At 43.2% G+C, this 19,685-nt stretch overlaps 3 protein-coding genes across 3 annotated transcripts in view; 1 reads left to right on the plus strand and 2 right to left on the minus strand.

Moving 5' to 3' along the window:
• Window positions 1-348, minus strand: part of LOC102694126 (forkhead-associated domain-containing protein 1) — a 50,889-nt gene extending 50,541 nt beyond the window's left edge. Inside the window, exon 1 of the mRNA XM_069183852.1 lies at window positions 230-348. The gene's annotated coding sequence lies outside the window, so the exon portion shown is untranslated. The remainder of the gene's footprint in view (window positions 1-229) is intronic.
• Window positions 349-2,367: 2,019 nt separating this feature from the next.
• On the minus strand, window positions 2,368-7,619 carry LOC107075529 (chymotrypsin-like elastase family member 2A). The gene is made up of 8 exons (XM_069183853.1): window positions 7,515-7,619; window positions 6,472-6,560; window positions 5,844-5,941; window positions 5,342-5,464; window positions 4,983-5,119; window positions 3,830-3,975; window positions 2,884-3,036; window positions 2,368-2,468 (listed from the first exon to the last, which is right to left on the minus strand). Exons 1-8 carry the CDS (start codon window positions 7,552-7,554, stop codon window positions 2,451-2,453), a joined length of 804 nt encoding a protein of 267 aa, XP_069039954.1. The 5' UTR covers window positions 7,555-7,619; the 3' UTR covers window positions 2,368-2,450.
• A 4,430-nt stretch (window positions 7,620-12,049) lies between these two features.
• LOC102693925 (chymotrypsin-like elastase family member 2A) lies at window positions 12,050-18,307 on the plus strand. The gene is made up of 8 exons (XM_006642002.3): window positions 12,050-12,135; window positions 12,704-12,792; window positions 14,497-14,594; window positions 14,859-14,981; window positions 15,504-15,640; window positions 16,253-16,398; window positions 17,250-17,402; window positions 18,204-18,307. The coding sequence occupies exons 1-8, from the start codon at window positions 12,096-12,098 to the stop codon at window positions 18,219-18,221; spliced, it is 804 nt and encodes a 267-aa protein (XP_006642065.2). The 5' UTR covers window positions 12,050-12,095; the 3' UTR covers window positions 18,222-18,307.
• The last annotated feature ends 1,378 nt before the right edge of the window (window positions 18,308-19,685 follow it).

The following is a 19,685-nucleotide window of genomic DNA, read 5'->3' on the forward strand; positions in this document are numbered from 1 at the left end:
TCTTTAGCCATCCTTTGTCTCTCCTCACAGAATTCATTTCACCACTGTTTATTTCGGAATTACAATACAGTATGTCTTTTGAACGAATACTGTTTACGCATCAAGTGAGGCCGGTGGTTTACTGTTTTAAACCCCATTTCTGTGAATTGGTAGCGCTGCTCAGTCGCTATCAACCCAACTGTTAAACGCCGTGCAATAGTGTGTTCGTGTGCAAAATATCAGTACTCACAGTGATGCTGTTTCCAAACAATTCGATTCTCACAGCAATTGTTTCCAGAGAAACTGTGCCCGGCTCTTGCAAGACTTTATCTCCGGCTCGGGGGTTCCTCAGCTTGAGGATTGTGTATCAGCGCCATGGAGACGGAAATTAACTCCGCCTTCAGTGTCCGCACTGTGCGTAACGCGGATCACCAAACCTACTTCAGGACATAGTGCGTAGTTTCCTCCGTTCAAATTAAAGCTGTTTTTCATGTTTCTGTTCACGAACCATTTTCTCTTACAATACCACATGGTTTTTACTTGTCTCGTTTGATTTGATCCTTGAAGTCTAATCTATAGAAATGCCAGACTTTGTGCATACAGTAACTTACTGAGTAAGCACAGGCGCACATGATGCAGTAACAAGGCAGTTAGATTCTGCAGTTTTACATAACTAGAACTTAATATTATTCAGTTTATTCGGCACAGCGACACGTATAACAATTAATATTTATGTGCTGCTCTTTCCTATATTTTCATGGCAAAATTGTAGTGATTGAAGTTAATGACGATTTGACTTAATATTTTCATTTCATTTTTATTTTACAAAGGAAGATTAAAGATTTTAAATCCAAAAACATAAATACTAAGAGATTTTCATGATAGACAAACTCGTTTTTGTATTTACATCATATTAAAACATACCAAGAGCATTGTTTTGAATTGTTTTTTTCCCCATAGAGGGTTAATGCTAGTTTTAATGTTTGAAAAGGGTCTCTACATCCTTACACAGGTAATTTTCATTCCAAATGCTCTAACCTTAAAACATTAACCCAGAAAAAACATATAATGAAGTTAATTAAATGATTTACAAATAATATTAAGGAATTATACGCTTTGCTTTATGGAGTAACGTCAAATATTCAATATTTTGTACAGTATGTATGTACTAGAGTGTAAGACGCTGATGATAACTTGTTGCAGCTCCCAGAGCAACGATGTAAACATTTGATAAGTGATTTATATATCACTGAGGAAACCACTGCAGGGTGGAGTTCAGCTCCCTGTCAAATCCTTATTACAACGGCACACATGGACAAATATAGGGTGGACTGCAGGGCACAGAATAAAACATTTGGAAAGGCGAAGAGGTGGTTTTGTCAAAACAACAGAAACTTGAGATTGTTTAAGACAGCTGCTCTTCAGACCAGCTGAAGGAAAAGCAGACGGTCTCTGTAAATTCTACAGCCAATGCTACAATGAGGTCAGGAGACATGTCCAACCCAAGAGGACGCAAAGGGCTGTGGGAACATGGGTCATGTATTTAAAACTGGGAGCAGGAGGCCATTCTTTACCCAAAGGGTGGTGGGAGTCTGGGACAAGCTGGCTTCTTTTAAGAAATGTCTGGAAGAGAGCCTGGGTTAAATTAGCTACTAACCACCAAATGACCAAGATAGACATACAGTAGTGGTTGATAACAGTTCTTATGTTATTACGTGTTTCTGCAGCATTTGCTCCATAGCACTGACTGTTTCCACAGAGATGTCCTCAACGGTATCTGCATAGCAAAGCAAAGCTCGGGCAATTAGAACTGCTGTAATGTATGTAATGTAGGCTTGTTCTGTATAGGGAGAGAGGACTTCCATGTACCATTTCTTTTCCTCCTTAAACGGGCTGTGTAAACCTCTGGCAATCGAGTGTGTGCTTGGAGAAGCCTGGTGGGCCGTGGGCTCTGTGTTGTTCAGTAGACAGTGAGGAGTGTGGGAATTACTAGAGAATAAAGGGGGCAATACTGGTGTCTGGTGCTGGTCTGTGGGTGCACTGGTGGTTCTGGGAGATATAGAGAACCTGTTACAGGGAGTGGGGTGAAGGGTCCTAGCACCCTTATAATTGCTAGGTGGCGTAGATGGCTGACTTTCAAAAGCAGTTCCTGCATTTAGGGGTCACCATTCGTGACAAAAGTATATATGAAGGCTTCCCACACACAGTGTTCCTGGAGTGCTTTGGTGGTAATACGCTGAGGAAAAGCCTTCTGTGCTGAGTGGATTCATATTCCTGTTGTCAACTCTGCTTTCAACATCACAAGAAACCGAGGCTACGCCAGTGACTAGTGAAGTGGGCATTTCCATTCAGCTACAAAAAACCAGAACGTTTGAAGAAGTGGAGCTAGTTGACAGTGCTATTTATTCACATTATTTTATTTCTCATACAGTTCTTTCGTTCATCAGCAGTAGTGTGGACTGCACTCTTCTTTAGTTTCTAACCATAACCTGTGAAAGGAAAAACAAAACCCTCCTTTAGCTGAGCAAATGCATACAAATGCAATAATTTGGCTATGCAAAGCCGTACTGTGATTTGAGCGTGCTTCCAAATACGATAGCATTCAATATGGATGGATTAGCAGAGGTTGTGTGTATCTCTTAGGACAGCTGTGATGCAAGAGGGCAAGATGAACCAAGAACAGTTTATTCACATAGTGAAATTATAATTTTCCTGTTCATTTTTGTTGCCTTGTGTTCAAAGTACTATTCTTTGAACATATTCTCCCTTGTTCTTCATTATTGATACTTTTGTAGCTTTGTTAAGTATTCCAGCTAAACTAGCTCATCGTTTTCTAAATAGTATTGCAAGAAAGCAGCACAGAAATGCGAACTCCAGCATGTAGCTACGTTTGCCTGGACTCACGTTGTTGATCCAGCTGATGTAGGCGCTGACGCGGGTGAAGACAGAGGGCTTCTTGGGGTAGTTGCAGCCCAGGCTGGAGCCGAAGCTCACGATACCGTGGACCTCCCAGGACCCATCACTGCCCTGGCAGTTCAGGGGGCCGCCGGAGTCTCCCTAGACAACACAGTGACGTGTGACACCTTCACAACAAGGCCTCCTTTCGAAAGTCAGGTAGAGCTGCACAGCATTGTTGTACAACAGCAGGTCTTCAGAACCAGACCAGAACAGGAAGCATTTCTTTATGCAGACAGTTATTGGAGATTGAAACGAGCTGCTTTTTGAAGCTGATACCCTGGCCTCCTTCGCGAAACACCTGGCATCCTCGGGTCATTTAGCTACGAGCAAACAAACAATTGGCCTCTCGTTTGCAGAATTTCATGTTTTTATGGCTCTACTTCTCTCCTGTTCCTAGTTCTCTGCGATTCATGTCTTTCTGGTGTGTCTCGTTGTGTAGCCTATTTATTTCCTGCTTCTGCTCCTGCGCTCAGCATTGGGGTTCGGATGTCCTGAAACCCGCCAAGCACCAGGTCGCCCCACGTCTGCAACCTTAGGGCATATGTTTCTATACGGCATTTCCTGAACAGCTTAACCCGGGCTAACCACCGTCTTGCCGCTAGGCATAGGGACTATTTCGCTCTCCTGCCATTCTACGGTTGTCCCTCCTGACATCCATGACACTTTCCTCTCACATTCCTCGTAAACCTTGAAATAAACTGAAGATACACACCCTAATCAAGTATGGTAAGGCACATTTAAGGTGTAGGCTGTGATAAATCTTAGCGCAAGGATAAATCTTAGGGTATCGTAGTGATGTGCCCATAGTCCAAATACCCGCTTTTATGTATTCTAGGAAATCCTTGGAGATAGAAAATGCTTTTCACTGAAGGGCACTCATCCCGAGACTCACGTTGCAGCTGGACAGCTGCCCATCCCCTCCTGCGCACACCATGGTGGTCTTCACCGTGCTGCCCCACCAGTCCGGCTGCGTGCAGGTGGCGTGGTCGACGACGGGCAGCAGGGCCTGCTGCAGGGCGTCCGCCAGGGGTCCGTTCGCTGAGAAGACAAACGGCTGCCCATCAGGGTCAACCCCCAGTGCCAGCCGCAGAGCCCCAACACCAGGTGCTGATCTTTTACGCAGAGCTCGTGCGCCTTGTAATTAGTAATGTTGACTTTATGCCCTTTAAAAACACTGGGAAGAATTCTTTCTAATTAATCTCATAAGATGAATTCATGTTCATTTGCGCACTATTTAAAGACTATGTTAAAACTGATTAATCAGATAAAAAGGACTGGCTTAAAACAACCGGTATATTCCTACACCAAGGCTACCACAGCTAACACAACCATTGCAGCACACTGAGGTCGTACTCAAGGAGGGTCAGTGCTGATGCTAAAATAATAATAATAATAAACTTTATTTTATATAGCGCCTTTAAAGGTGGCTTCTCAAAGCGCTTTACAGGATGATAATAACAATGAATAAGAAGACTACAACAATAATTAAGAAGATTTCACAAGATAGGACACAAATAAAATTATACCAATACAACAAGAACAATAGAGGAGACCGTGGAAGATGGTATTAAGAAGAGCAGAGGGGTGAAGGATGGAACCAGTTAAGTAAAGGCTTTTCTGAAGAAGAAGGTTTTGAGTCTAGATTTGAAGGAGTTTAGAGAAGGTGACTCTCTAATATCCTTGGGCAAAGAGTTCCAGAGATTGGGGGCATAGCAGGAGAAGGCCCTGTCGCCCATACAATGTAGACGGCTTGGGGGACAGTAAGGAGGGCAGAATTTGAAGAGCGGAGGTTGCGAGGTGGGGAGTAGGGCGATAAAAGTTCAGACAGGTACTGAGGTGCCAAGCCATGTAAATCCTTATAGGTGAGCATGAGGATTTTAAAGTCTACACGAAACTTGACCGGAAGCCATTGCAAGGACTCCAGGATAGGAGTAATGTGAACACTTGCACTAAGTGCACTAACTTGTGAGTATGTGAACATTTGCACTAACTTGCACTAAAACAACAGACAAGCCTGAATCAACCCCCCCCCACCCCGCACTCACTCCAGAGACGGCCCCAGCCGGTGACATAGCACGGTGCTCTGTTGGGCAGGATGACCCCAGCGTCAGGAAGACAGGCAGGCATGATGGTGTCACTGATGGTCACAGGAGTCTGGAGCTTCACCAGGGCGATGTCATTCCTGAGGAACACAGAGCCTGGAGTGAGGACAGCAGGCCCGGGCAAACCTCAAGGCTCGGTCGTTCATTCCTGTCCCCTTTCTGCAGTTAAAATGTTGTTGTAATAGTGATGTAACTGATGGACAGGAGCGCGAGAGCCTTAAAACACTTTTCCTTTTCATTCCTAACACCGCCCGGTCAAGAGTTTTTTCCCCTTGAAGAAGGACGTTGCCGCCCATACACACCAGATGTAGTAAGAGTTCCAGTTCTCATGAACGACGATCTTAGCCGCACGGATGGCCGCAGATCCGGGCTCTGACTCCTTCAGGTTGTACTTGCCCAGGACCACCCTGTAGGTGTTGCTGCTGCTGCAGGGTGACGACGAGAAGTGGACAGTGAGTGGAAAAACTGCAGACAGGTCAGACGTGAATCGCTACCAATTTACTTTTATTGCACACACAAAATAGACCCTACATTAGGTACGGATAATGTGTCTTTCAAAGCATCCTGTGGCACACAGCAATCATCAAAGGTCTAACTGTCTGGATACTATGTTTGATAACTATAACTTGTAGTTGTATAATTGTAGAGGGATTCTCCTCTTTGCCTAGTTACACAATCATCTGTCAAGCAGCTCCTCCAGTGACCGATGGATGAGTCATACAGTCCGGAGATGAGAGTCCGAAGGCTCTTGTTAATGTGTGTGCAGTCCCCTCAGCAGAAGTCTCCCTCTCCTCCTGCTCTTACCTGATGCAGTGCGCAGCAGTGAGGACCCAGTTGGACGCGATCAGAGTCCCGCCGCAGGTGTGATACCAGTTATTATTCCTCGTGTACTGGAGAGAGATCTAACGCCCGGAAAAGAAGAAAAAAATCACCAAAGATTCAGCCCTTTTAGATCCTTTCGGCTCTCTCTGCAAAAGCCTTTTCTTTTCCACTTCACATCCGGACTTAGAAAGTCAAACCTGCAGAACACAGACCCTGTTCGTAATCCACTGACTGAATCTGCTCATCACTAGGAACTTCCTTCTGAAAGGTGACGCACAGCAAGCTAATCAGACCAGCTAACAAACTGCAGCTGTATCAGCTGATGGCTGTAGGGTCTTTGCTCCTCAGCTGCATAAACATTACTGGCTTAAACAGACAATTTGGATGTTTTTTTTTTTACAGAAGAGATTATTCTGCAAGTGCTTTGTGGCAATCTGTAATGAGCTACAGCAAAGACATATCAATCGATTGACTCGGTCTAGTGCTACAGTAGTTTCACTGCTTAGAGTTAGCATACAGAGCTCCAACTAGGAAACTACTGCTTGTGTTGCTCACAGTCCAAAGCAGAGGGCGGCTTGAACAACACGCAGGTGAGAGGAGCAGCTCTTACCTGCCAGGGCCAGCTGTGCGGTCTGGCGTCCTCACCCCCCACGACTCTGGTCACCACGGGGGCGAAGGTGGGGCGCCCACAGCCGTAAGCTTAGACACAGAGAACACCGACCGTCAAAGACTGGGAGCTATATAACACCAACACTTAGTGCTGAGGACCCAACACTTAGCAGTTCCCATTCCACATCTCAAATAGGGGTTACTAGTCATTCTGAGCTATCGACCTCTTCTGCACAAAAAAAAAGGGTAGAGTATCTTCTGATTATAGCCCAGAAGCCCATCCCAACTTCTAATTATAGTCCAGCAACAATGGATGATAGTCCAAGCAGCAACACCCCATAACTTATTTTGAAGTCATAATTTTTCTGCACAGGTGGCAAGGTTGCTCAGTGGCTAGCATTGCAGACACTGGGGCCCTGGGTTCAATTCCTGGGGTGCTGTCTGTGTGGAGTTTGTATGTTCTCCCCATGTTCATGCCGGTTTCCTCCGTGTTCTCCAGGTTCCTCCTACATGGAGCATACTGCTAGGTTAATTGGCCCTGGCGTGAGTGTGTGTGTGTTTGTGCCTCTGTGGGGCCCTGCGATGGACTGGCGTCCCATCCAGGGTGTACCCTGCCTCGTGCCCAGTGCTTGCTGGGATAGACTCCAGCTCCCCTGCGACCTTGAATTGGAAGAAGTGGTTAGGAAATGGAAGGATTGATTGCTCTTCACACCAATTAGAGAAGACTTTCTTTAGGACCCAAATCAGAAGCAATTCATTGTGCATCACTAGTCTATATTTTTCTATCATTTGAAAGTTCGGAAACAGTTCCAAATGACCACTGAAATACTGAAATAATAAAGATGATAAGCAAGTGCAACCTATGTAATAAGGATTCGAATATGCATCACACATTTCAACAATAGTAAAATAAGCCATGATAAAGAGCTTTGCAAATTATTGTCAGATACAATTCACCTAAGATAACAGGATGGGAAACGAAGAGAGGTTTTTAAAAATCAATCAAGTTAAATTGAACTTTATTCATTTTTAATGTTCACCTACCACCAGCAGCAAAAAGCACAAGGATGACAAACTTCAGCATGACTGCGTCTTGGGTCTGGAGAATGGATGATGCTCTTTTATACAAGAAGGGCACATGTGGGGACAGAAATTAAAACGAAAAGAGAAAAAAAAAGTTTGGCATTTATGTTATCACTCATGTTATCACCTGCCTGTCAAGAGAAATATTATCACATTTATTTAACCTTGCAGATAAACACCCTAAAAATAAATGTACTTACCTCTATGTTCAGTTTAAAAATTAACTCATTAATTAGCAAACTGAGAAATATTGATGCTCTTCACATACCTTTCTCTAAAAGTTAGAGAAATCTAGCATAGCCCGGAAGTCTTTTTGCTAAGGTTTGCTTACTGATTCCAATTGATTACTTATGATTGTGGCATAGATTAATTGTGTGTCATGTTTCTCATCTGTATGCAAAAACACACTTCTGAATTCTACCTAAATCTTCCCTTATTGATCTAACTGCATCACTGGTTTGGCTAATCCTCCAAGCTTTATATTGTAAGAAAATATGACAAATATTCTACATATCGATCCACCTGTCATCTATGTACGGAAAATAAGCAAAAACAATGCTCCCAGTACTGAGCAGTGGTGGTACTCCACACCTGGGACACTGCTAAATTCAAAGCCTTTCCTCTTGCTTGTGCTCTCTGTTGTCCTATACTGAAGTTAGAGGGAAACCATCCAAACTGGACACCCTTAACAGCTCCCACGGCTTTGAGTTAAACAATGAATCGGTTCCAAGAAATCTTACATGCCCAATGCCTGATGAGTAGAAACACTAGTACCAAATCAATTAAGTCTATGTGGAGAGGCAAGACTTTTCTCGAGTCGATGCCAAGATCCAGCAGTGTAAGGAAGAACTCAGACAGACAATGGTCATTAAACAAGGAACACACAGTAAGCACTTTAAGGTGTAAGCGATTGTACTTTGTGATCTATTTACTATTGTGCTCTAGTGTCTCTGTTGATTAACCAGGCTGTACATTTTGTACCTATTAATTCTCTCACTCGGAATATACTGAACACGTTTCCCGGGCCTGTTTTACAACACTGAATTTCTCTCCCTCCCAGTTCTTTAGTTTAAAACCTCTAGAAGTCCATGCATAATATGCCCTGTTTAAATTAGTTCTCCTTCAGTTGAAACGCAACCCATCACGTTTTGTTTCAAAAGGAACACCAGTGCCCCATCCAAACGGGCATAAATGTCACAAAACAAGGCATGGAAAGAAATATGGCGGAGATTTCAGTACATCTATTGGTCCATAAATATATATTTATAAAGGTCTAACCTTTAACCTTTCCTCAGACATGAGGACAAAAAGGAGAAACTAGAGAACAACACATAGGCACAAAATATTTGGCAAAATATCCATCACAGTTTTACTGGGTGAAACGGAGAAGAGCTGTGACATTAACAATGCAAGGTGTCATTAGCCAGCAGCCATGCAGAATGAACAGATGGATTAAAAATGTAGACTCTTGTGATCAGTAATTACATTATTTGTAGGAAATATTGAAAAACTGACAGTATTCTGTAATCTCGCCAGTTTTTCTTATGATTTAACTATTTTCCATTGGCACATACTTTCTGTTTACATGTAACTGCATTTATCATTGCCAGGTGAAACTTTCACAGCCTTGAAGCTCTTACACCCTGTGCAGAATAAGATGCATTTTAAACAGTTCACAGTGCATAGTGCACAAAGTGCACAACTGTCACAGCTAATTCTTGCCCAAACACGAACAAGTACTCGTGCAAGCATGTGATCTTTGCAAGAACTATGCTTCATGGGATGTCATCGTTCCACAACTGTACCTTTACCACCAAATGCTATAAGATAAAAAACAAAAAGTCAATTTTACTAATAGAATGATTACATTCTATTATATAATACCAAACAGGCACAGTCATGTTCACACACCCTTCTGTATAAACCCAACTAACACTGATTTATTGCTGTTTCACACTTAATATTCTCCCAAGAAGGGGTAGCGATAGCACAGCTGCCCCAAGTCCAGGGGTCAAATGTTCACTTCCTGCCTCAGGTGTCTGTCATGTTCTACCTACAACAGTTTTGTATGAGTTTTCAGTAGGGGGCTCTGGCTTCTTCTTAAAAAGAGAAACTGGACAGATTTAACTTCTTATTCTAAATTGTGTGCGTGGAAGAGTGATTTTTTTATTTTTGCTTTCTTTCTCAGTGGCCATGAGGGAAGAGAGCAGTCGTGTGATCTCAGCCCAGTGTCACGGCCCAGGTTTCTGAGGCTGGCAACAATTTGTAAAATTGTCTTTTCCTAAAATCATATTTGTAATTCATATTATGTGGAAAGGCTTGGGGCATTAGGGCAGGCTATGAGAAGAAATGCCTTCATTCCAAGCAAGGCTGCATGTCATCCTAAAGTCACATACAAATTTTTTTTTAAAAAAGTTATAAAAACGTGATGCCATTAAAAAAAAAGTAAGTGAGCATTTACAACATTTGACAATTTTAGACTGATTTCAACCTGATCATATCTCTGCAACCACATCTGCACTGTGCTCTTGTTGAGGGTTACTGCTTTATTCCCTCAGAAGGCAGCTTTATGTTTGATCAGAATGGAGATTTCAACAAGGCAGTAAGTGTGAATCAATCCAAGGGTAAAAGGTGGATATGCTTGAGGCAGATCACACTTCTAAAAAACTCCCCTTATTAATATTAGCTATACTGCAACTGCTTCTACATCTTTAGGTGTTTCAATTAACGTACTGTATGTTGTAAGCATCAACAGTATGAGTATAACAACCTTGACTTCTTACTACATTACACAGACACTTCAAAAGCTCTATCACAACAACTCAAGGTAACAAGGAGGACTATATTCGAGCAGTCGACATGAGGTGCGATAGCAGTTAATCCAAAATGCAGATTTATCAGAATGTACTGTCATTCTAAAACAAAATAGCTAGAAATTCAATAGAAAACTGAATTGTTTCTGCATATGGTAGGGAAAACATTAACCAGAACAATCCAAAAAGTCGAAGACTTTAGATAGTAATATTGTCAGATTATCAAATGTTTGCAGGAATTGAACACGTTTCAAATCATATTCCACATTCAAGGGATTTTTACCACCAACAACTTCAAGTACATTACAGATGTTGTTAAACGTACGGGTTTAAACTGATAGCAACAAACTAAGGCCAGCAATAAAACCATGAGTCAGTTTTAAATTGAAGACATTATTGTTACATACTGATGGAGGTCTTCTGTTGCATTTTATATCTGGAAAATATAACCTTTACTCAGTGAAACATATTCTGAGTGAGAAAAATGAGCATGGAAACATATGGAATGTTAAAATATAGTGATATGTGAGTTTACACAGTACACACTATTGAATCACTATCACTATGTGATAGAAAATGTTTTTTTTGCATATTTATTTGCACTTTTTTCTTTAATTGGGCACACCTAGATCTTTCAATATTTTCCCGCAAATCTTTAAAGTTATCCATACACATCCAGAGTGTTACAAACAGTAGTTGTCATTTCTAAATGGCAGAGAGGCAACCATGAAAAAGTGTGTGTTCCTTATGTTCCTTGATGATGGTAGTAAGTAAATGTTTTAAATAACATTTTGTCCTTTATTTTGATCATAACTTCAGTTTTCAAAGGGCTTTTCATTAAATTGATCATACTGCTACACTACTATACTTTCTCTGCCTTTCTTGTTATTACACATTTTGTAGCCTCTGATAAGGAATTAGGAAAAAAGACATAAACCCTGGGCCTCATAATATAAAATGTGTTACCTGCTTAAGGAATGGTTATCAGTGAGGATGCATTCCATTTCGAGGGTATTATTTTGTGAAATCTATGGTGGTAACCATCTTAATGAGGTTGTTTCCTAGTTCCTGGAATATTTTCTGTTTTGCATGAGGTATACATCATGCATAAAAAGACTAACAAGGCTTACAAATAATGAATAGAAATGCATTTCTTCACATAGTCCAGCTCACTGATGACAGAATTTAATATGCATATTTTAACATCGTGCATTTTTGCATATTTAGCTTACATTATTTCAGTTTTCATCTCCAAAGTGACTGCAGCGATCCTCATCCAAGTATTTTACTGAGGGCTGAACCACAGTACTGAACCCAAACTTTAAGCAAAGTATCAAACCTTTACCTTACAATTGAGAGTAAGGGAATTCATAAACACTTAAGCCGTGACTCAGTTTAACACCGAAGCTTTAGTTTTTTCGGAGTAATGTGCATCATACATACACTTCTTGGTTACCTCAAACTTTGATCTTTGACTCATGAGAGAAGAAAGTGAGAAAATTTAGAGCTGAAACACATGGAGGAACAGCTGATGATAAGTTAATAGTTAGGGTTTGGGCAGTGCACAGTACTGAAATGCAAAGAAATGTATTATTTTTAGTTCATCTACAAGGTTGTTTTTTCTTTGGATCGAGAGATAAATAAACTTTCCCAGAAATCTTCACTGTCAGCACAGATCCAGCGGGTTTAAATAGAGCAGCTCGCAGTTCCAAACCGTGAAGACGCAGCCATGATCAAGTTCGTGCTTCTTGCGTTTCTTGTTGCTGGTGGTAAGTTAAAAGAATATTTAACCTGGATATTCTTTGTAATGTGTAAATGTCCAAATTCATTTTATAGTACTCTTTAGTAACAAGAACAAAAAGCTATTCGTTTGTGAAGATTGTGTTAGTCTGACAGTCCCTGAGAGTTTGGGTATACTTCATTTCCTGATATTTCCAACATTAATTAAATGTTTCTCGTGTTCTAAGCCTCCAACAGCTAGTTCCGAAAGTTATGCATCTAATAAGAATGGTTTGCATTTGCTATTAAATTAAATAAACCGATAGTGTAATATTTGCAGTTTAAAAGCGTCACAGCTGAAGTTCAGATTTAGTGCAGAGTTTCTCAAACCCGCTGTGATGATTGGGAAGCATCATCGAGTGCAGTCACACTTGTACGCGCTCTCAGAGTCAGTTTCCAGATTGAAGACATTCCTCTTCCTCCCCCTGAGCTGGCTGTGCCATTGTTTGCTCTCTGATGAGATGTGGAATGGGAACTACTAAGTGTCGGGTCCTCAGCAGTAAGTGTTGGTGTTATATAGCTCCCAGTCTTTGATGGTCGGTGTTCTCTGTGTCTAAGCTTACGGCTGTGGGCGGCCCACCTTCGCCCCCGTGGTGACCAGAGTCGTGGGGGGTGAGGATGCCAGACCGCACAGCTGGCCCTGGCAGGTAAGAGCTGCTCCTCTCACCTGCATGTTGTTCAAGCCGCCCTCTGCTTTGGACTGTGATCAACACAAGCAGTACCTCAGGTGGGCAGCTGCGTCAGCATGCGCAGGCTGCAAAGGAACAGATAATGGGTTTATTCCAGGCTGAAAAGAGAAGAAAGGAAACAACGTTTCGGCTGTGGAGCCTTCTTCGGGTTGACATGCTGACGCAGCCACCCAGCTGAACTGCTTCTGCTGCGACCCACTATGCCTTCCGCTAAATCTTTTTCTAAATCCCTTCCTCATTCCTTCCCCTCCTCCCTGGGCTACTTGCTCCCCTTTCGCACCAAACCGACATTCCTTCTCTTCACAACGATCTGTTCCAGACCAGGCTTGCTACCCACCTCCTATTCCTTGACAGGTGTCGTCATTATAATATCATTCCTAAAGGATTTCATCTGAAATTTAACACTTTTCCTTTGACTCTGGAGTGACACTCAGAGACTTACTACAACAATTTTCTAGGAAACTAATGCTTTCTACCATTTTCTCCCTCAAACAACAGATTACCCTTTTGGACAACAAGCATTTGTTTGCTAGTTTGAGCTCTGTGTCCCAGCTCTAAGCAGAGAAACTACTGTAGCATTAGACCTAATCTTTATTTTTCCTGATCTTTATTTTCTGTAGTGCTCTTCACGAGCATTAGTTCCTCTGTGTGAGTTGTTCATGCTAACATACATTTCTAAGCAATCAGAGCACTATAACAAGACCTACAGTAACTAGACCTGAATTAACTAAGTCGGTTTTACATTCGAATTGGCCTCTCATATACCTATCCATACAATTTGCTTAAACTGATTTTAATATTTTTCAGGCAAATGTGTTCAGATATATGCTGTTTGTGATTTAAATACACAGTACGTTCAAAATACGAGCCCAGTTTTTCAGTATCGTACCTATCTGGTTTGGGAAGTAATAGTCTATTAGACAAATATGCTTCACAGAGTAATTAAAAACAAAAAATGAGAAGAGGCAATCTTGCACATCTGACCTGTTTGGTTAGCAGGTTAACTGATCCTAAGATATCAGACGGCCTTTTCTTGAAAACATGTGTTGACAGTATGGTTTGCTTCCCACTCCCACAGTGCTTTGTATGAAAGTAAAATGGGTGATTGTGTTAATGTGAGATCATAGAACTGTACTGTGGGAGTATCAGACTCCCAGGGCAGTGAGGTTGCAAGGTCTGAGGGTTTTTGCTCTAACTGCGTTTGATTAGTCAGTGAAACTTAATATTTCCACAGCGGTTGTGGGTATAGAACTTCATATTTGTAAGCCTGGTGTTTTACATTCACTTAAATTATCAACCGCATTAATTCTTACAAAATATTAACATTGGCCATTTAAGAGTTGATACTACCTTCTGATCAGCAGTGGGATCTCAGGTTAACACAACTCTATGATCTATAATTTCCACACAATCACCACACATTTCCTTTCTTTATACACCCAATTTATCCAAGAACTTATGTGAAAGAGTTAAAAGACACTACAGGGAAAATTATTTGGATTTATTGCAGTGTTTGTGTTTATCGTTGCTGTTTTTAATTTCCATGCCCAAGTCTAACTGAAATTCACAAAATGGAGGCATCAGGGGGAGAGCACAATCAGCTAAAGGAATCTAAAATCTACCTTAAAACAAAAAATTGTTTCTTCCTTTTCCGGACGCTAGATCTCTCTCCAGTACACGAGGAATAATAACTGGTATCACACCTGTGGCGGGACTCTGATCGCTACCAACTGGGTGCTCACTGCTGCTCACTGCATCAGGTAAGAGCAGGAGGAGATGAGAGATGCTCATCTGGGGAACCAGCACACAAACACACAGATGACCTGCTCAGACACCAAAGTGTCTAACCCACCCCCCACGCTGTAAACCGAACAGAGGCAAATACATGTCAAGCTCTAGCCAATCAGCTGGGCCGAATCCGCCACTACGGGCTTGGTACGTCGTGACGGGCTTCATCATTAAAACATGCTGTTGGAAGGAAAGCCAGCGAATGACCCCTCTTCGTTTCCCATGGTGCTCTGCAGCAGCCGGAACACTTACAGAGTCGTCCTGGGCAAGTACAACCTGAAGCAGGAAGAAGCTGGATCTGTGGCCATTCCAGCTGCCACCATCATCGTTCACGAGAAGTGGAATTCTCTCTTCATCCGGTACGTATGGCTCCGGCTGCAGACAGCACCGGGATGAGCGAAAGGAAGGCCTGAGTGAAAAGCTCATAGTAAATCACCTACCCCGAGGCTGTGAGAGGCATAAACTCAGCACTTCCATTTTAAAGCATTGCAAGGCTGAGAATTAGTCTCTCGCGCTTATTGATTTTATTACTGGTGTGTGTCTAGAACGGTTTGTGCAGATGTGTTGGACGCATGCTGTCTTTTTTCGGCTATATGTTGTTGACTTTATATTGCATGTCTTTCAATCGTGTGAGCTCAGCCAACCATATTCCATGCAACTAGCTGTTCTGGCAATACAGTTCTGGAGGATCGTTCTCCAGCCTGGAAGCAGCATCTCACTCTGGTCGTGTAGCATTGAAAACGGAGCCCCGGATGATATGAGCATTGAAAAATACATTGAGGCGGGCAGACCATGAAGAGAGAAGTTGGTTAAATGAAATGAAAAGAAGGCCAAACCAGCCCTGAGCTGGTCCTCTCACGCTGACCTGTGTGCTTCCGCAGGAACGACATTGCCCTGGTCAAGCTCCAGGAGCACGTGACCCTCAGCGACACCATCATGACCGCCTGTCTCCCGGACGCGGGGGCTATACTGCTCCAGGATGAGGCCTGCTACGTCACCGGCTGGGGGCGCCTCTACAGTGAGTCTGACTTATTCTGTATCCGTCTCCCGGCTCTCATCACTCTTGTGTCACTAGGTCTGTTCCTTCTGGCTGGCTCAGCCTTCAGCTCTTGTACTCAGGCCAACGAACTTGTCCTGAAAATTTTGAATGAGTAATGTGTCCCGTACAGGGTCATGGGGGAGTCAGAGTCTATCCTGGCAGGCGACGGGCACAAGGCAGGGTACACCTTGGATGGGATGCCAGTCAACTGCAGGGCAGATAGACACAAACACACACACACACGCACCAGAAGCCAGTTAACCTACCAGCGTGTCTTTATATTGTGGGAAGAAATCGGAGCACCTGGAGAACACAGAACATAAAACTCCACACAGACAGCACCCCAGGAATTGAACTCAGGGCCCCAGTGCTGTGAGGCAGCAATGCTCACCATCACGCCACAGTCCTGCCCAATAGCAATATTAAAAACAGTGACGAATTGCTTTGCAGCTTGATTGTGTTTTACACAAAGGGAAGAATGCCTCTACTTTAATACAGCACTAAGAGCTACAAGCTCCCCAGACCCCGCTGTGCGTCCTGGGCCTGGTGTGAGGGCAGCACTAACGAGGCGCGTGCTCCTTGTCTCCTCAGCTAACGGCCCCGCTGCGGACACACTGCAGCAGGCCCTGCTGCCCGTCGTCGACTACGCCACCTGCACGCAGCCGGACTGGTGGGGCAGCATGGTGAAGGACACCATGGTGTGCGCAGGAGGGGACGGGGTGGTGTCGGGCTGCAACGTGAGTCCCCCGAGGGCCTGAGGGATTACCTGCTCAGATATCAAAGTGAAAAAAGATCTCGGCTCCGAATTCAGAAAACTTTTACCATCCAGGTTCTGGCTGGTTGGGATCGGTTGCCAGGCACGCTGTGGCCGAGCAACTCTGCACAGGAAGACGTAGTATTGTAACGCATACGGCCGACATTACAGGTTGTGTGAGCCAGCTTACCAGCGTGGGGACGTCACCGCCCTTCCCTGTGAATAGAGGGACCTCAGCCGCCGGGCTGAAGGGAGATCTCCCTTTAGCTCAACTGGCTGGGTCCCTGTTGAGTGACGCCAGAGGCCTGGGTTCGAGCCCCAGCAGTGGAAGGCTGACCTGAGGTGGCAGCGGCAAGGAAGCATACCCCCGTGAACCCAAAAGCGCTACAGTATTATTGCGAGAGGAAATTCACAAATGAATAGCCATGTTTCAAGCCACTAAACACTGGGTTTTTAGTCAGTTTGCAACCTTTAGGGCGTCCACAGCTTTTAAATGGACATTTGAACAGAAAGAGGTTCATAGCTGCTTTGGTTGCATTAACCGCCGGGTGGCAAGCGATGGTCACTTCCTTTCAGTCTCCTCTCCGATCTTCAGCTTCGCTAAACTAGACTGTGCAGTTATGGGGCGTCTTAACTTAGACAGTGGTTTTATCTGTGGAGCTCTTAAAAATAGCGAGTAAGACAGCAGTGAAGGACACCAGGCCTTGAGGATTCATAGGCTTGCCGAGTTTGCTTCCACATGAGCTCCACGTGCACCTCGCTTTTGAAGGGGAGACCGTTCTGTCTGAAACGGCTTGCAGGATTCGAACGAACCGGCATTTCTCTGCTCTCCAGGGCGACTCCGGCGGCCCCCTGAACTGCCAGGGCAGTGATGGGTCCTGGGAGGTCCACGGTATCGTGAGCTTCGGCTCCGGCCTGGGCTGCAACTACCCCAAGAAGCCCACCGTCTTCACCCGCGTCAGCGCCTACATCGATTGGATCAACAACGTGAGTCCCGCCACAGTCCCGCCGTCTCCACCGCCTCCCCCAGAGCTGCAACGGGAAAAATGGCTTCTCTGCCACATGACCCCCTCCCCGTGACCCTATTCAACCCTTTCCACCAGAAGAAGTTTCTTTAGCACCTGGTTCTTAGCTTTGCAATCAACGGTCAATAAAAAGAGAGTAGTACAGGAAAAAAGTGACATGCAAATAGCGAACTGGGAAAAACATCCATCCATCCGTTTTCCAACAGCTTCATCCAATTCAGGGCGAGCCGAAGCCTTTCCCAGCAAGCACTGGGCACGAGGCAGGGCACACCCTAGACTGGACACCAATCCATCACAGGGCAGACACACACACACCCTCGCCGGGGTCAGCTTTCTCAGAAGCTAATTTAACCTCACAGTACTGTATGTCTGTGGACTGTAGGAGGAAACTGGAGCACCTGGAAGAAACCCACACAAACACAAGGAGAACATACAAACTCCACACAGACAGGGCCCCAGGTCCAAAACTGTTACCCAGTGTCATGGGGCTGTGAGGCTAACCTGTGCTAACCCCTGAGCCACCATGTTGCCTGTGGAAAAACAAACCTCACAAACAACTTTATTTTCAGCTAAAACAGCAAAAACATTATGTCTAATTCACTATGACTTTGAAGATGAATTAGAGCAGAAAACCAGCCCTCTAACTTCATAAATGACCGCTAGTTTGCTGCAGTAATATTCACAGTAATGTAATGCAAGAGAATGTATAAAATTACAGTTCCGCAAAGCTAAAAGTTCTATCGTTTCTCCATTCTTTCCACAGGCGATGGTGAACAACTGAAGAAGAGTCTGCTACTTGACTTGACAATTGTATCGTTGACCAGCAAAAAAAAAATCTGAAATAAAAAACAAACAAAAAATGAAAAACTAACTGTCAATTTCATGTATTAAGACATTCCTTTTTTAAAATCTGAAAGGAACCATCACACTATGGAAGTACTCACTGGATGCATATATAACAATGTTTTCTGCCAAAATAGTTTAATGATTTTTCCCTGAATATCAGTTTTAAGAGGAGGTCATACTATTCTTAGTTTTGAATTGATCTTATTGCCCTGTGGTTTTATTTAGTTGTATTACAGAGTTCATTTAAAATGAAGAATTAAAAAGGCTATTTCGACCTTTGCTACAATGCACGTATTTAACTGTGCTGCCCTTTTTAATAAAAAATGATACAAATAGTCTTTGAGAGTAACATACAAACAGCATTTAATTACTAGGGGGAGTTAATTGAAATTCATTTGGGCAAAATAAAATAAAAAAACTTGTATCTGGACATACTTTTTAAAGATAACCTGAATCTGAAGTTCTAATTTTGTAGTTTACCTCCAGTTGGAAAAAACAGGTTCTGCATTAACACTATTTTTTAGTTGAATAAAAATAAGGCCTGCATAATCTCTAGAGTATCAAAGCTATACCATTTCTTGAACAGTACTAAGAATTTTCCGTCTTAAGAAATCTTCCTTATCAGTGAATAAAGTGTGACAACTGAACAGCTGTCTCATGTTTTTTTTAATTTACATTTACATTACAATTTAAAGTTTCTGATGTTTTGGTGAAGTCAATTGCTACTACAACTTCAATGAAATACTCGGGACACTTACAGTACACACTGCTGTCCTATTCCAGATTTTCCCTGATTTTTTGGACCTTTACTTTGCCCAGAAGGACGTTGCAATCAAAGTTCAAGTTACATCATTCACTCATGTAACTGTTTGCCAGGATTCCCTACGCCTGCGCGTTCCCACATTCCGCTGGAAGGACAAGAAGCAGTCTTTCAACTCTGAGGCCAGCCCAGTGACCAGCATTAAAGCCACAGGTTCCTGTCCCTGAGGAAAAGGTCATCAGGTGGCATGTTTTCATTTGACAGAGAAGGCACTGTACTCGCTAAAACAGAGTTTCAGTGAGGAGGAAATTGCCAGGACACCAAATATGAAATCAAACACTACAGAAACACAAAACAGAAAAACTGTTATCTGTCCATATCCTAGCCAATTCTCTTGATTGGGTAGAAGCTTCCATCCAGCTCCTTTCAATCCAGGGTTGCAGGGCAGACACAGACATGCCCACACCCACCTCTGAGGGCCGATGGTCCCCAGATGCCAATTAACCTCCCAATGCATCTTCGGTAAGTATCAAATATGGGAGAGTGAGTTACTGTATGTCCCTTAATCATACACACCATGTCCTGTAGTATGCAGTCCGACAGTACTGTATATCGCTGTACTTTGTGATACAGTGTATG

The sequence above is a fragment of the Lepisosteus oculatus genome, chromosome 25 (assembly GCF_040954835.1).
Source record: "Lepisosteus oculatus isolate fLepOcu1 chromosome 25, fLepOcu1.hap2, whole genome shotgun sequence".
Taxonomy (NCBI): domain Eukaryota; kingdom Metazoa; phylum Chordata; class Actinopteri; order Semionotiformes; family Lepisosteidae; genus Lepisosteus; species Lepisosteus oculatus.